The sequence below is a fragment of the Cydia pomonella genome, chromosome 6, assembly GCF_033807575.1.
Source record: "Cydia pomonella isolate Wapato2018A chromosome 6, ilCydPomo1, whole genome shotgun sequence".
Lineage (NCBI taxonomy): Eukaryota > Metazoa > Arthropoda > Insecta > Lepidoptera > Tortricidae > Cydia > Cydia pomonella.
This window is the reverse complement of record NC_084708.1, coordinates 22,052,537-22,069,679: the sequence shown is the minus strand read 5'-3', so window position 1 is coordinate 22,069,679 and position 17,143 is coordinate 22,052,537. Positions and strand designations below refer to the sequence as shown.

General features: G+C 39.8%; 1 protein-coding gene and 1 long non-coding RNA gene across 3 annotated transcripts in view; one reads left to right on the top strand and one right to left on the bottom strand.

Annotated features, from left to right (window-relative positions):
* LOC133519314 (uncharacterized) overlaps positions 1-17,143 on the top strand; it is a 277,736-nt gene that overhangs the window by 8,166 nt on the left and 252,427 nt on the right. The window lies entirely within an intron of this gene.
* Positions 1-17,143, bottom strand: part of LOC133519287 (cholinesterase) — a 25,820-nt gene extending 8,677 nt beyond the window's left edge. The window contains exons 1-13 of one of the 2 annotated variants that reach the window (XM_061853304.1): positions 16,288-17,143; positions 14,411-14,560; positions 12,692-12,829; positions 11,747-11,893; positions 8,841-8,997; positions 7,455-7,544; positions 6,406-6,527; positions 5,688-5,858; positions 5,220-5,421; positions 4,630-4,817; positions 3,017-3,309; positions 2,177-2,372; positions 689-804 (exon numbers count right to left, since the gene is read on the bottom strand). In XM_061853304.1, coding sequence (XP_061709288.1) covers positions 689-804; positions 2,177-2,372; positions 3,017-3,309; positions 4,630-4,817; positions 5,220-5,421; positions 5,688-5,858; positions 6,406-6,527; positions 7,455-7,544; positions 8,841-8,997; positions 11,747-11,893; positions 12,692-12,829; positions 14,411-14,560; positions 16,288-16,593 — 2,276 coding nt within the window. In that variant the 5' untranslated portion in view covers positions 16,594-17,143. The remainder of the gene's footprint in view (positions 1-688; positions 805-2,176; positions 2,373-3,016; positions 3,310-4,629; positions 4,818-5,219; positions 5,422-5,687; positions 5,859-6,405; positions 6,528-7,454; positions 7,545-8,840; positions 8,998-11,746; positions 11,894-12,691; positions 12,830-14,410; positions 14,561-16,287) is intronic. The other variant, XM_061853306.1, reaches the window with a different exon arrangement.

Here is a 17,143-nt window from a genome sequence, read left to right as displayed (position 1 = left end):
TAAGTAAAACCGCACGTGCTACTACCTGCATAAAAAAAGGTTCGGTCACTTTTACCAGTTATTAAATTACTTCTCCTATGGAAATTGCAATAAGATTCAAAATGAACTAATGGAAAAATATCTTGCGAGGCTGTGTGGTCCCTCTACGGTTACTGAGTGCCGGCGAGTCGAACGATATATAAAACACAGGTTCTTGATGGCGCATCTCGATGACACATATAAGATTGCTAGAATGTGTCGAGATGCGTAACAAAGGCGCGTTATCGGAGAGCGCAGTTACACTGCTTTTTGAGCATTGGACTAGCCCGGACTTCTTAGGTGCCAATTAAAATTATACGACCCTGTTTTGCAGGTAGTTGCACGTGCGGTTTTACTTAACAATAGATAAAGGCTTATCCGTTCGGGGCCAGCTACAAATCGAATGACTATACGTTAGTCAGTCAATTGTGCGTGATACAAACCCGCGTTTAATATAATTTCCCTGGAGACCCCCATAATTTCTTCCATGTTATGTATTCCAATTTCCATCTTTTATTGGTTTGTCCTGACATTTCGAAGGTTATATTAAGTTCTTGCCAACAGGCAGACTGGCGAGAAATTGTATGAACATCTTCTAGCTGCGAATCCGTCCCGGTCTAGTTTTGATTTAAATAATGAGGGAAGATCTGGTTATTTTAAATCAAGTTACCTCTTAGCATTCCGCCATAGCATGCAGCATACGACTACTAATACGATGAGGAGGAGACACGCGACTGAAACCGTCCAAAAGGCGATTTGGAGCGGTTGTTTGGGCTCCCACCAATACTGAAACAATATATTGTTACATTAGACTTAAATCGAACGGGATATGGACCGTGATTACCTTTTGTATTGTTTTCGAGCTCGATATTTCACGCAGTGGAAGTCTAGCGCAAGTGACCGTGAATCATTCAAAACTGTTATTGTTGTGTTTGTTGTTGAATTTTCATTCTCGATATCGAAGAGAATTTGAAATTGAGGTGGGATGTCAAAGTACATTTTGTAGCCACAGTAAATTTACTGCCATCTTTCGACACATGGTTAAAACTTTTAGAACGCCATTTGACTATGATCCTTTTTTTTTCTTTCAGGATCAAAGGCAAAATGGTGTTCTAAAGTTTGAATCATGTCTCCAACTTATGGATGGTGAAGTTGTATGTGGTGTTGAGGTTGAGGTAGTGGTGTGTTTGCTTGTCTATGGATAGTTACCTCAGTGATCGGAGGGATGGTCGGCACGAACCGACCTACGACCGTTGCTAGATACATTGTCCAGAAAGCCAGTTTGTTGTTGGTAGTTGAGCTGTATGGTAGAATTGTATGCTGTGAGATTGAGGTAGCGGTGTGTTTGCTTGTCTATAGATGGTTACCTCAGTGATCGGAGAGTAGGTCGGCACGAAATGCCCCACGACCGTCGGTAGAGACATCGTCCATAAGGCCAGTTCGTTGCCGGTAGTTGAGCTGTATGAAGGAATTGTATATACTGTTGAGGTAGCGGTGTATGTGCTTATCCATGGATGGTTACCTCAGTGATCGGAGGGTAGGTCGGCACGAACCGGCCCACGACCGTTGGTAGATACATCGTCCAGAAGGCCAGTTCGGTTTGTCGGTAGTTGAGCTGTATGGTGGAGTTGTATGTGGTGTTGAGGTTGAGGTAGCAGTGTGTTTGCTTGTCCATAGATTGTTACCTCAGTGATCGGAGGGTAGGTCAGCACGAAATGTCCCATGACCGTCGGTAGATACATCGTCCAGAAGGCCAGTTCGTTGCCGGTAGTTGAGCTGTATGGTGGAATTGTATATGCTGTTGAGGTAGCGGTGTGTGTGCTTGTCTATGGAGGGTTACCTCAGTGATCGGAGGGTAGGTCGGCACGAACCGGCCCACGACCGTTGGTAGATACATCGTCCAGAAGGCCAGTTCGGTCTGTCGGTAGTTGAGCTGTATGGTGGAGTTGTATGTGGTGTTGAGGTTGAGGTAGCAGTGTGTTTTCTTGTCTATAGATTGTTACCTCAGTGATCGGAGGGTAGGTCAGCACGAAATGTCCCACGACCGTCGGTAGATACATCGTCCAGAAGGCCAGTTCGTTGCCGGTAGCTGAGCTGTATGGTGGAATTGTATATACTGTTGAGGTAGCGGTGTGTTTGCTTGTCTATGGATGGTTACCTCAGTGATCGGAGGGTAGGTCGGCACGAACCGGCCCACAACCGTTGGTAGATACATCGTCCAGAAGGCCAGTTCGGTCTGTCGGTAGTTGAGCTGTATGGTGGAGTTGTATGTGGTGTTGAGGTTGAGGTAGCGCAGTTGGCCTTCTGTCGCTTGTTCGAAGTGCACGCCGAGGATCCGAGAGCGGGTTGGGTTGCTGGGAACAATGTAATATTAATAACGGTTTGTTTTTACAGATACTGACGTATAATATAATAATATACGCCAAAAGGATTGATATTTGTGATTGTACAACGTTATATGGACCAAAGTACCGGCCAATAATATATCACCTCCAAGTTTTTACGGTATAGCTTTATGTTTAATCGGGGTAACATAATAATGTAGCCACAGTATACTTATTATTTAACTGCTATATTAAACATAAACATAAATAAATCATGACATTCGGCCAACCAACTTCCTGCATGACTCCGGCGAACGAACCTTCTCACTGAAAGCTAGACCCATTCAAAATGTACTTATGTGGAGTGCTGCTATTGTTGGTTTAGAAAAAGCCTCCGAATATTAGCCGAGCCCGACGGCTGCGTTTAGCTACTGCATGATAGTTTTATATTGACATTTTATACAAGTAAAAGCAAGCAAGCAACACTAATGTTACTTAATGAAAGGGTGTTTAGTTCAACTAGAGTAGACCATTAGATCTTTAGATTTATTTCAAGTAATATATTTGTTATCAAAATGTTGTTAACAAAATTGTAAATTAATAAACGTGACATTTTGTAGCTGTTGTAAACAAGGTGTATTTGAGTTGCAAAAATTAAATTATATTCAACTTACCCAAACCTCGCGAAATCCGAAAATGCCTTCATGAAGAAATGGCTCATATTTCGATCATTCGGCGTCCACATCTGCCTGTCGATCCTCTGCTTCCTCGGGAAGAACTCTTGGTCCATGAAAGGGGCCCCAGTTAGGAAGTAATGTTCGATGTCGTGTGAGTATTGTCTCCAATGGGGCCAGTTGTAGGACTCCACGGTGGTGTTAAGGACGTACATGTAGACGGGGACTTTTTGTTCGAGAAGGAGTTTCACCATCTTGTCGGTTGGCGCGCGGTATAGAAAGTCCGAGAGGAGCTGTGAATAATAGGTTTTTATTAGGAATAGGACATAACTATAGAGGCTGGGAAACGAAGACGGCTAAGTAGATATGGAGGCCTGGATTGGGATACGCAGCCGGCAAACCCGTTTCTCGCCGAGGTTTGTATAGTGATCTTCTCGAACTTGGAATAAAGTGAAAAAATAAAAAAAATCAAATCTACCACTATTTGATGGTTGAATGCCATGACCTTGGCGTCTTGACGTTGTGTCACAATTTGACGCTTAAAAACAAAAGGTTGCTTTACAGGCCTAGGTGTGTAAGGCTGTATGAGATTCCTTTACATATCATCTTCACTCATCGCACCGGATAGTATTTCGGACCTAATTTGAAGTAAGTCATGTCAACATTTCATTGCAAGTTTGAGAAAATTGCATTTACAAATCTTGGTCCATAACGCGGCGTCAGTTAGGAAGTAATGTTCGACGTCATGCGAGTACTATCTGCAGAGGGGGTAGTTCTACATGTAGACGTAAACATTTTGTTCGGGGAGATGTTTCACCACCTTGTCGGTTGGCGCGCGGAATAAAAAGTTCGAAGAGGAGCTGTGAATGTTACTTTTTTATTTGGGATAAAATGCATGTAGTATCGATATCGCTCTTCAACCCTTTGAACGCCATGCCTATGGTTCACGAACCTTGTCGGAATGCACGAAGGCCACGAAGGTTGGTATTGGGCTCAGCGAGCCTACGAGCGAGAGCGAGATAGCCACGAGTCAGAGGCACTAGTGCTGTCTCTCTCTGTCTCTCCCGACACGCTGCGACTATCTATGCCCGATAGCGCAGTGTCGGAGGCACTGGTGCTGTCTCGCTCTATCTTACTAAATAATCGACTCGTACTCTCTCCCAACAACACGCTGCGACTAATAGCGCAGTGCCGGAGGAACTAGTTCTGTCTCTCTCTATGTAGCATGACTATCTCTCTTCCTCTAACACGCTGCTAACTTAACCATAATGCTTTCTTTTTTACAAGCTTTATATTAACTTGCAATGTATCTATGTACATATGTACGGGTCAAATCTTGCAAGTTAAATTTGACTTCCCGACTTCCAATGAAGCAGAAAATTTGCATACATATGTAAGTTGGGTGACAACGCATTATTATGGTACTATCGAGCTGATCTGACGATGGAGACAGGAGGTGGCCATAGGAACTTTATGATAAAACAAAGCAATGTCTCAATGAGTAATTGAGTATTGGTTGCCTGTGGAGTAAAGTACAGTCGGCGATAACAGCTTGTACCAAAATGAAATTTTTGCCAAAAACCTATTCTACTACCAGTAGACAAGTGACTTACGTGCACATATTGGTCCCTGATGGCGCTGACGTTGTGCGGCTCAGGATGGTACGTGTACATGTACCGGATCGCTTCGTACACTCCTCGCGGGTTCAGGGTATAGTTGTACCGCTTTACCAGCTCTTGCACTTTCTGGTTGAACCACGTTTCTGATATCTCGAAGTTGGGGGCTAGAGATTGGTTGTTGTCTGCGGACAAAGAAAGTTATTTTACGTAAATTTACTGTTCTTTCAGGAGTCGTAAACGCACACGGTTTAGATGCTGAGGATGGACCCTAAAGATGTTAAGCGTGCATTTTTAAGGTCATGAGTGAAAAAATATTAGGTCAATTATGATGACCCAAATTGCTTTAAAAGAACCGTGACAAAAAGTCGAGATAACTTTAGGAAAAAGAAATTCAACTTTCCCAGTCTATTAACCATCACGGTATATCTTTGGGTGGTGGATAACCACAAATAAGTATCGGTAGGATATTTGCCCTTGGTGTTCAGCGACAGTGACATTTAATAAATATTTTGATGCGGATGAGGTCCTCAGGCATTGTCAGTCGCGTCTCCAACCCTCGTGGTAACCTGTCCACATGTACTCACACAGCACGTAGGCCGCCTCCTGCGTGGTGACGCCGGTCATGTAGCGCAGCGCGGGGTTGAACTGCCTCCTGCGGATGAGGTCCTCGGGCATGGCGTCCAGGAAGTGCCAGTCGCGTTCTCTCCACCCCTCGTACCAGCCGTCGGCCGGGTACGTGAAGTTGTTCTCGTAGACTGGGCCCCAGGGGATGAAGCCGACGTGGGGCTGAAAGGTAGACTAAGTTTTAACGATTGGCTCAGAGTATTAGAGCGTTCTCACATTGTCCGCTCCGATATTCGATGTCAGATGACCTTTTGAGGAAAACAGCTGCTAGAAAATGCCCTGTGAAAACCACCACACCACCACCTTCAATATGTCAATGAAATTAATTTCAAATAAAAATGTTAATAATAATAAATAGTCGGCCGAACACGAGCGAACTCTTCCAATCAAATATATTTGCACAAAAGTACAGGCTAGTGGTGAAATACCTCAAATTCAGCGTTCCCCAGCTCGTAAAAGCTGCGACCTTGACGCAGACAGTTGACCAGTTTCCATGAAGAGTCGATGGGGCAGCCGAGCAGGCGGCCGAACACGAGCGAGGTGTTTTGCACGCGGAACTTGTCTTCTATCATCGCCCAGTCTGCGAGCGCTGAGCCGCTCTGTATGTAAGACAGATAATTAAATCCAGCCATTATGGTAAAATTTATAATTAAATGGGTTTTTGAATGCGTTAAATAACATAAACATTAGATATTCATTTTCACATTCATACATAGAGATCTGTGTGCGCGTCACTCCTGGCTTTTTATTTGCCAATATAGAGACCGTGTGTGTGGGAAGGTCTGCCATCTCGTGACCTGAATCGTAAGAAAAAACAATTTATGCTTCTAAGCAGGGGCTGCCCCCTACACTAAATGCTGGCTTTATTTCGCATAGTATATGACATAACACTTCGCGCCAATGAATAGGCGGCTTCTGTGCTGCCATCTACAGTTCATGCACGATCCTTGTTCATTAAATAAGTGGTATGAAAATTAGCGCATACGAAAGTGCACATGTTAGCCACATCGAGACCGTTCTCGATCAATAATATGTAAAGTATGACGCTAAAACGCGTACTAGCACGCATCTTTTCATAAGAAATAAATCGAAGTTGCAACCGTAAGTGCGTAAGGGCTCTTAGTTATTTGTTTTGTAATCGTTTACCTGAGCTATAATGCCGGTGACTATATCCCTGGTGGTGGGCGCTAAGGCCAGTAGACCAGCGGAGGCAGCGCCAGCGCCTGGCCCGAAAAGGGTGATGGAATTGCGGTCCCCATTGAACGGATCTACAACATGGAATGTGATTATACTTCAAAAGGCCCTGAACCCTTGACTTGTTCTGAGGCCTTGACGACCTGTCTGGCCCAGTGGGTAGTACCCTGCTTACCTATGAAGCCGATGGTCCCGGGTTAAAATCCTGGTAAGGACATTTATTCGTATGATGAGTACGGATATTTGTTCCAGAGTCATGAGTGTTTTCTATGTATTTAAGTATTTGTATATTTATATATATCGTTGTCTAAGTACCCACAACACAAGCCTTATTGAGCTAACTGTGGGACTTAGTCAATTTATGTAATACTCCTAATGTCCTGTAATATTTATTTATTTATTTTTAAAAGGACTATGGTCATTCCGAAATGGTAATTACTGTCATTACGGCATATATCAAACAAGCTCTTATCTATTATTATAAATAGTTTAATTTAAGAATAAGAATAAGAAACCATTTATTGCCACACAAAATACAATGTTCCACTTAAAAATAATAATAATAGGCATGCGCGGCAAAAGGAACGGACTCAGCGTACGCTGCGTCAGCCATTTTATTACAAATTGATTGCGCAGCGCTGATTTTCAGTCCGTCCCCTTCACTGAACCACATTGATATGACATGCGGGTTAATGGATTTTTTGTTTTATTACCAGAGATAGCTAGTGTATACAATTATAGTACGAAAAAAAATTACGTCACGGTGCTAATTTATTGTAAACAACATATTTACACTAGGAATAATTATGACCCTATGTTACCACCCTAAGGTACACCTGTCAAATAAATTCAAGATAATAAACTGCAAGCTTTCTTCAAATACGTATTTTATATGAATTATTCGCGCAGTATAAAAGTCCCTTTCCTCTCAGTAATGAAACTTCAAAAAAGCTAGTCAAAACAACAATATATTAAAGGTTCAAGCCAGTCAAAAGCCTTACCTATGTTGTCCCTGACCCACCGCAAGGCCATCGCCTGGTCGAGGATGCCGTAGTTGCCAGGGGAGTTGTCATCGGCGGTGGAGAGAAAGCCTGAAAAAGAAATAAGTTTACATCTGAGTACAATTTAATTATACTAAAGTTACGAAATTAGACATGGTAAAAATATTCGAATTGGTGTTTTCAGAGATTTGAAATTATTTTACGGGTAATATAATAGCACCGTGGGAAGACGCCGCGTAAACATTTACCTGTGCTATAATGAAATTCTGTTATAATGATACGTGCTATAAATACCGGCTGGACATTCTTACACCACTTTACGTTTAAGATTATTATATCCACAGGTACTTTATATGATATATCCTGTATAACGTTGTAGGATGTCGCGAACAAACGCGCTGGGAACAGAACCCCTACGCTGCTCCACAGACAATTTGTAAACCCTATTATAAAGACATAAAGGTCCATCGCGGGATATTTTTGAGCGGTAGTTTTTACCAAGAGCGCCAAGCCTGTAGTTGCTGGAAACCCCGACGGTAGGGTATTTCTGGCCGGTTCCTTGTTGAATCTTAGGCCAAAATCGGCACTCTCTTTTAAGTGTTATTCTTAGTACCATTACTCGGTACTCCTGGACTGTAGTTCTTACCAAGAGCGCCAAGCCTGTAGTTGCTGGAAACCCCGACTGTAGGGTATTTCTGGCCGGTTCCTTGTTGAATCTTAGGCCAAAATCGGCACTCTCTTTTAAGTGTTATTCTTAGTACCATTACTCGGTACTCCTGGACTGTAGTTCTTACCAAGAGCGCCAAGCCTGTAGTTGCTGAAAACCCCGACGGTAGGGTATTTCTGGCCGGTGCCTTGTTGAATCTTAGGCCAAAATCGGCACTCTCTTTTAAGTGTTATTCTTAGTACCATTACTCGGTACTCCTGGACTGTAGTTCTTACCAAGAGCGCCAAGCCTGTAGTTGCTGAAAACCCCGACGGTAGGGTATTTCTGGCCGGTGCCTTGTTGAATCTTAGGCCAAAATCGGCACTCTCTTTTAAGTGTTATTCTTAGTACCATTACTCGGTACTCCTGGACTGTAGTTCTTACCAAGAGCGCCAAGCCTGTAGTTGCTGAAAACCCCGACGGTAGGGTATTTCTGGCCGGTGCCTTGTTGAATCTTAGGCCAAAATCGGCACTCTCTTTTAAGTGTTATTCTTAGTACCATTACTCGGTACTCCTGGACTGTAGTACTTACCAAGAGCGCCAAGCCTGTAGTTGATGGAAACCCCGACTGTAGGGTATTTCTGGCCGGTGCCTTGTTGAATCTTAGGCCAAAATCGGCACTCTCTTTTAAGTGTTCTTCTTAGTACCATTACTCGGTACTCCTGGACTGTAGTTCTTACCAAGAGCGCCAAGCCTGTAGTTGATGGAGACGACGACGACCTTGTAAAAGGCCGCGAGCATATGCGCGGGGAACAGATTCGAGGCTCCCGAGGAGAACTGCCCGCCGTGGATGTATACCATTACTGGGTATTTCTGGGCTGTGCTGCCTGCTTCCGTCTAGAAAAAAAAAATTACTAATATAATTTTAAATTATTTGATAATTCAACTAAGATAAAACAACTAAACACTTTCTGAACATTGCTTTAACGTGTAGCTCTGCCCTAAACTAAACAGTATGCTGCTACCCTTAAGGTGAAATATACACTTGCGGGCAAGTAATACGGGTCAGTACGAAAAACTAGAATATCTCCTAAAATAATAGTGTATAAGACCATGAATTAAATTGTATATTATAGATAAACTCATAGTTAATAAAACAACATCAAAAAATAAAAAGCGGCCAAGTGCGAGTCGGACTCGCCCAAGAAGGTTTCCGTACCATTTATGACGTATTAAAAAAATACTTACTATAGATCTCGTTCAAACCAATTTCCGGTGGAAGTTTGCATGGTAATGTACATCATATATTTTTTTTAGTTTTATCATTCTGTTATTTTACAGGTTACAGGGTGGGGGGGGGGGGGGGGCACATTTTACCATTGTGGAAGTGTCTCTCGCGCAAACTATTCAGTTTAGAAATAATGATATTAGAAACCACAATATCATTTTTGAAGACCTATCCATACGTACCCCACACGTATGAGTTTGATGAGATTTTTTTTTTTCCATTTTTGTGTGAAAATCTTAATGCGGTTCACAGAATACATCTACTTGCCAAGTTTCAACAGTATAGTTCTTATAGTTTCGGATAAAAGTGGCTGTGACATACGGACGGACAGGCAGACAGACATGACGAATCCATAAGGGTTCCGTTTTTTGCCATTTGGCTACGGAACCCTAAAAATGATATTCATTTGTTTATTTAAATTACGTAGTAAACACGATATCAATTAATTATAGGTAAAAAATCAACAGTGGTACCTCACACTCATAACAAAATGTAGACGCGACCTGACTAGGCCTATAATAAGATTTTTAAACCCCTTTTTTTTGTTAAAACGAACATCTTTAAACATTTCTACAAGCTACAACAGAATTACAGAGCCAATTACAGCTTCTCACTTATAAAGAAATCGCTATTATGAGAAGTAACTACAAATTACCTCATATACTCCATCTAGTGATGACTAATGATGTGTGCAAAGATAAAGGTCATTTCGGCATATGTACCATTGTCCGACACTGTTAACAGTTTAACTGACAATTGTAACACTTAATCCACTGACATATGGTATTTTAATAGTCAGTCAAAAGCTACTAACTGCCACGCACTTTACGGTATGAATTGGAGTAATTAAGCCGATGCAAGCTTAGTGAGATTATGGGTCAATGAACTTTTGACTCATGCAGTGTGAAATCACCATGCTAATTTGAGTTGAAAGAGTAATCGTTTTCTGGCGTCTATTTACGTAATGATTGAGATTAACTCGTAAAATATATACATATATATAGGCAACAATGACTACAAATACTAATCCTTAATACGAACTTATTGTACCTTATGTAGGTTGTATACCCCATTTTATTTACCATGTCGGGATTCTACTTACAACGGTCATTAGGCGTAAACAATAGAAGTAGTGGCAAAAAAAGATATCCGGCAAACTTTTGTTGCGGCGTCGTGTCGTACATGAGTTACATGTAACTGTCCAGTCTTGATCCTTTTGTGTTATTATTTGACCACACGCTGTCTTTGAAGAGCAGAGCTCGTAAAACAATGGATCATCATTATGGTTCCCTTTGTGCGGTTTCAAATGGAATCCCGACATGGTAAATGAAATGGGGTATACAACCATTTAGTTGTTGTAAAATCATATCAAACGAACTACATCTCTGGGGACGAGACCCGTATTATTAACATACTACTTATACAAATCCGTTCCAAATGTCGTAGTAAAAGCGACTCTATGCCATTTACATACGTATTAATTTATGTGAAGTTGGTTGTTACAAAAGAATAATTAATGTAATACGGTACGGCACGCAGACCTAGATTATGAAGGACAGGACACAATAGGTGGCCTTAAAAATGGCTAATGGCTTGAAATACGTATATAATGTATTTCAAGTTGATTAATAGGTTCTTTTAATAAATATAATAATGTATGCCTTGTTTAATTATTTGTTACGTGTAGATATTATTTTATTTGCAGCTTGGTCAATTATGTACTTTTTAGATTAAATGATTTATTTCCAAGTATACCGGTTGATTCACCAAAGGTTGGCTCCTTGCCTCCCACTCTTCCCAGCAAAGCTATTGCTCAACAAATAGAATAGAATAGAATAATATATTTATTTCAAGAATTTGGCATTACAAGACCAGCAGTACATTGATCCCCACACTAGGCTCAGCCTGTCACGTGGAAATCTCAGAGAAGTATCGAAATTTTAATAAATAAATATTATAAATAAATATATTATTATAGGACATTATTACACAAATTGACTAAGTCCCACAGTAAGCTCAATAAGGCTTGTGTTGAGGGTACTTAGACAACGATATATATAATATATAAATATTTATAAATACTTAAATACATATAAAACACCCATGACTCAGGAACAAATATCCATGCTCATCACACAAATAAATGCCCTTACCAGGATTTGAACCCGGGACCATCAGCTTCGTAGGCAGGGTCACTATCACTACCCACTAGGCCAAACCGGTCGTCAAATTTAATATAATGGTAGTTACAATTATTATATATTTAAGTCTTATAGGTCGTTTATTCCATAGCATATTTATATCCCTGGACATTGTCGGGTTCAATTTGATGACTTAAATAAAGTTACTGGTACTTACATTAGGCGAAAATATGTTGAGATACAGGCAATCTTCGTCCATGTCGCGGATGCCTTTGGTTGCACCGGTGAACCTAACTGGTTGGGGGCACGCGGGACCCCAGTCTACAGCCTGGAGCAGCTGCCAGCCTGGGTGCTGCCGAGGGGGCTATGGAAGGAAGATAAAGTACATTAACTGTGTTTAATACTATATTAAAACAACGACTAATTGTCCTAATTTTGTTAAATAATTTCTCATTTTAATACAAAAATAGGATGAGAGGATTAATTGGCCAATCAAACTATCATTGACCGAAGCGTTAGCGAAGCTCTCCGTTTTGACTCGGGCAATCTGCGTTCGTATGTCCGGATGTTCTCCTCTACAGGTCGCAATTCTCAACCGATTAGCGTGAAATTTTGTGAGCAGGTTCAGTAGTTAGAATTTTTATGGTTCGTTTTTTTGGAAAATTAGAAAACATGGTGGAAATTGGCATAAAGACCTTTTTTTTTAATCTGATTTTTATTGAGGCTTTGGACACTCTAGGTGAACATGTCAGCCTCATAGGTGCTTTCATAGTTCCCTACGCAAGGGAGAGATCAATAAAGTGGTATACGCTGATTGCTATGTCTGATAAAGTTTGTTTTTACCTTTTTAAAGCTTGTGAATCTTAACGCGAGGTCTACAGCTTACATAGTTTTAGTCACGTAGAGACCTGGTCACTGATAATAATTTTTATAAGAAGGTTCACTGATCATTCGAACGCACAATGGCATCAGAATGACATCTGAATGATGTCATTTAGTTATCGTGGGTTTCGCTCGCGCCAATACATATGTACGGCCAAGTACGAGCAAAATGCACGATAACATTATTCTGATGTCCAAATTGATCTGACAGTCACTGATGGACGAATGGTCAGAAATACACTTGAGACTGCAACCTGGACAATGCGATGTAGCAACATACCTTGAATCTTCCATCTAAGACAGGAGGTCTAGCATAGGGAATCCCCAGGAAAACGGAGGCCTCTCCCTGTATCCTTTCTACTGGGGTCAACCAGGGTCTGTATCCTGAGTCTGGGTCTGGATTGTCATATAAGTGGACCTGGAACAAGGGCTTTTTATAAAAGGATATAGACAAGCAAACTAGTACATTACGATACAAGTGCGAAAAATAGGAAATTCGAAACGAGTGGCGATAAATTAAAACACGAACGAAGGGAGTGTTTTAAATCGACACGAGTTGCGAATTACCTATTCGCACATGTATCGTACAACGTTTTACAGTACATATGGCCCTTTAAATGTTCGACACAGTAACATAATATGCTACTTCTCGCACTAGTGCTATAAAGTAGCCCCATATGTACTGTAAAGTACTTTTTTAGCACTGTTTATATAACACAGAACCGTAAATTTAACTTTTGGACACAGAACTAGAGGTAGGCGCCGCCGGCTGCTTGAAAAATTTCCGCCGAGCGAGCTTGGTCAAATATGTTGCTAGGTCAAATGTGTGCTGTGCGTAAAGAACTGCCAGCAAAATGTCGTTTAAATTGAATCAGTTTTCAATAGTAGAACTGCATAATTAAAAATTCTGTGACAGAACATACAACTTTCAGAGGAGTACTGAGATATTGTTGTTAAGACTGCTTTCTTGATATTTTGGCAGCCTTATTATATAAAACGAACTTTCTCACATCATTTTAACGCCTAAGACCCTAATCTGTTAAACAAAAATCATTGTTTATTTTGTGCGATCGGTCGGCTCCCGTGTTGGGCGCGCGAAAAGCACCAATGTCGTTTAAAAAGCGACTGTATAGAGATAGTGTTAAGGTTCTATGTAATAATATACTACGCTCGCCTACATTGAGGAGGTCGATCGTCCTACATTACCAAAAAATGTTACATGTACATAGATTTGAACCTTAAAACCACTACGATACAATCGCTTTTAAAACGACATTGTTGCTTTGCCACGCGCCCAACACGGCAGGGGTCGACCGATTCCACAAAAGAAACATTGGCTTTTGCTTAACAGATTGTGGTCTTAGGCTTAAAAAACATGTGAAAAAAATCATAATATACCAATATTATATACATAACACAAATTAATCAAAGTTTATATCCTCTCAATTTCAACCACAATACAATACAATTAAACCTAACTCTATTTTCGATGTTTCCTTTTTCCTAACAAAGTTTTATTAGCAGATTTGTTTGGTAAGCAATAGTTTGACTATCCATCAATTACAAACAATTGAATATAATTGGACAAATGTTGCCTCTAATGTATATAACCTTCAAAGATAAAGAATTGCTAGTGATTTGGAACAAAATAAATAACAGTATTATGAAGGAATAGTTGATTCACCCATGTACTTAATGGTGCAGATTATATAGATTTACGCGTATCCAGATTGAAGTGGGAATGGGCTGGTCATATAGCACGAAAAACCGATTCGTGGAGTAAACGACTACTGGAGTGGCGACCGTGGGGGGAGAAACGTCCTCAAAGTAGACCCCAGATGCGTTGGGACAACGACATCAAAAGGAATGCGGGGAAGAAGTGTCTCCAGGTCGCACAGAACCGTGACGAGTGGCATAAAATAAAGAAGGCCTACACCCGAAGGGTAGAGAAGGGCTAAAGAGAGAGATATATTATATAGATTTAATATATGTACTTTACCTTAAATCCCTGCACTTGTCCATAGTTAGTGTTGACAAAGATGTCTCGCTTGAGCATCCGCGAGTCCCGCCGCTCCCGGCCTTGGAGGTCCTCTCTCCAGCCCCCGAGCACTCCCGGGAACAGGGCATCTGGGTTGTTTGGGTCTTGGGGCTGCAATCACAGAGTATGATACAGGTTACCGAGGCAGCTGTTACATTTATGTTACAGATAATAAATTTCAATACAGTTCCAAAATTATGTTTACAAACAACATTTAGAAATATTATTCTTACACATCTTTTACAAAATGTCATTATAGTACATTACGATACAAGTGCGAAAAGTAGGAAATTCACAATTGCATGTAGCAATAAACTAAAACACACATGTATCCTACAATGTTTAACAGTACATAATATAAAATATTCATCAATATTATATTTATAGTGTGTATGTATATTTGTATTTATGTAATATATATATGTAGTTGATAATTATATTCGTTTGCTTTTCTTTTTAATTCATTGATTGTCTTTCTCTGCATCAATAAGTAAGTGTCAATGTGTAGCCCTATGGTTGACTGGTAGAGAATGCCATTTGGCATTAAGGCATGTACATTATTGTATTTTTTTTGTGCAATAAAGTAAAAAAAAATAAGCACTTTAAATTTTTGGCATAGAGTAGTAAAGTAGCACCATATGTACTGTAAAAAGAATGATAACCAGGGCCCGTACATTTCATGCTGTTGAGAGAAAAATGACGTCACACTACATAGAGTATGATTCTAATTAGTATTTTCGTAATAATTCATCATTTATAATAATTAATAATCAACCTCTTTAGGTAACTGATACATATACTTGACAATCAGTACAGAAACATCTAACTAACTTTCATCTTATTGTCACTCAAATAAATAATAGATTATTAATTTATTAAACAACAAATATTTTTGATTTTTAACAGCGTAACAGTTTTTATTCACGTAACAAGTATTTATTTTGATACCCGTCAATAAGTAAGTTATCTAAATCTGTAGTATTGTAAAAAAACTCTTTGTATGTTAAATTACATCATTTTTGCATCAATGGCATGAAAGTACGGCCCTGATGATAACATAATTATTTTTGGGCCACTGTAATGCACATAGGTCCCATTGCAACCAGATCTAAAAACATAACACAAACTAAAAAACAGATGGCTACTGTTCAGGGGTTGAATTTAAGGACAAAATGATTCTAATTAGACTGCATTGAAAGTTACTTTAGACCAGGGGTCACCAATTAGTTTCTTGATAGATCCAGTTTTTAAAATAACCATTGTGGTATGTTTCTACTTCAGTTTATAAAATAAGCAAATGTAGTGTACAGCAGAAAATAGTTCAGTGGTATAATATGGTGAACCCTGCTTTAGACAATTTATAAGATGTGTTGTTATTGTTTCAAGTAGAAAAGATTTTTTTTGTGTAATTTATTCAAGCTGCGGGTAGCCAGACCAAGTTGGAGGGATGCGGTGCAGGATGCACAGGACAGGAGCAGATGGCAACATCTTACGAATGCCCTTTGGGTCTATTTCACAGTGTTCAAATAAAGGCCAGTACCAGTCATGCCACTTATCTGATGAATAAAGTTATCATTGGCATTGCACAATCTTCAAATAAGTTTAACTAGTGGAAGTGCTAAGTTTTGCAGGAAGCTTTATCTGGCAGTTAATTTATTTGTTTTTTAGCTATCCAATACATTGAATGTAACATCTTGTAAACACTTCTATTCTATTCGATACATTACTCAGACTTTGTGAAAAAGGCCCTAAAAGTTTTTGTTAGATGGCTAACAAAGTGAACAGTCATGTAAACAAGAAATTTAGTAGATAAACAAATTAAGAATTCAAAAACTTACTGTGTTAAACTTATATGAGTCATCCAAAGGGTTTGTATTTAGGGGATTGTATGGAAAACCTCCCGGCTGGTTTATACTAGGGTTGAACGGATTGTACCGGGTAGGATCCGTTCCATACCTCCTGCTATTATACACATAAGTCCTGTAATCACTGTCTCCAGGATTAGGCAGTCTTGTCTCTCGAGAACTGTCCAATCTTTGCGTTTTATAAAATTCGTTGTTATACTGTCCATTGTATAAGTCCTTGTTCGATTGGCATCGCACGTTAGCAGTGAGAAAAAGGGCTAAAAATGTTTTCTGGAACATTTTTCTCACATCACAAGCACCTTACACACAGTAATTAAGAGAAAAGTTTTGATGAATCACATATTCGATGTAAGTTGCAGTTTGAGTCACTTTCTTCGATCTTAGACACTTTCATGAATTATATTTAGTTCATAATCACTATATAAATAAAGCAACACTATGAAAACGTTATTAAACTTACAATTTGTAAGAAAATATGTTTACTTTAAGTTACTGAAGAACAAAACATTACACCGTGCCCTAAATGTGATGTATTTGCATTATTTTTATCAGAGTAGCCCTATATTTTTTATCTAGTACAATGTCGCTACAGCATTAGGGTCTTATCTTTTATAATCAATGAATTTATCAGATAAAAGGCGATAGTGACTACGCCCACTACAATCACTGCACAATTTTTGTTTATATCTTGTTGAAGTTGAACGGACTCACTCATTAGTTGTAATAAAATAAACTATTTATTGTCTATGCGTCTAGTCTGTGCGCTCAGTGTTGCAAGGTAAGCGGAAGAGAATCATCGTATTTGAGTGTCAAAATTATCGTATCGTTG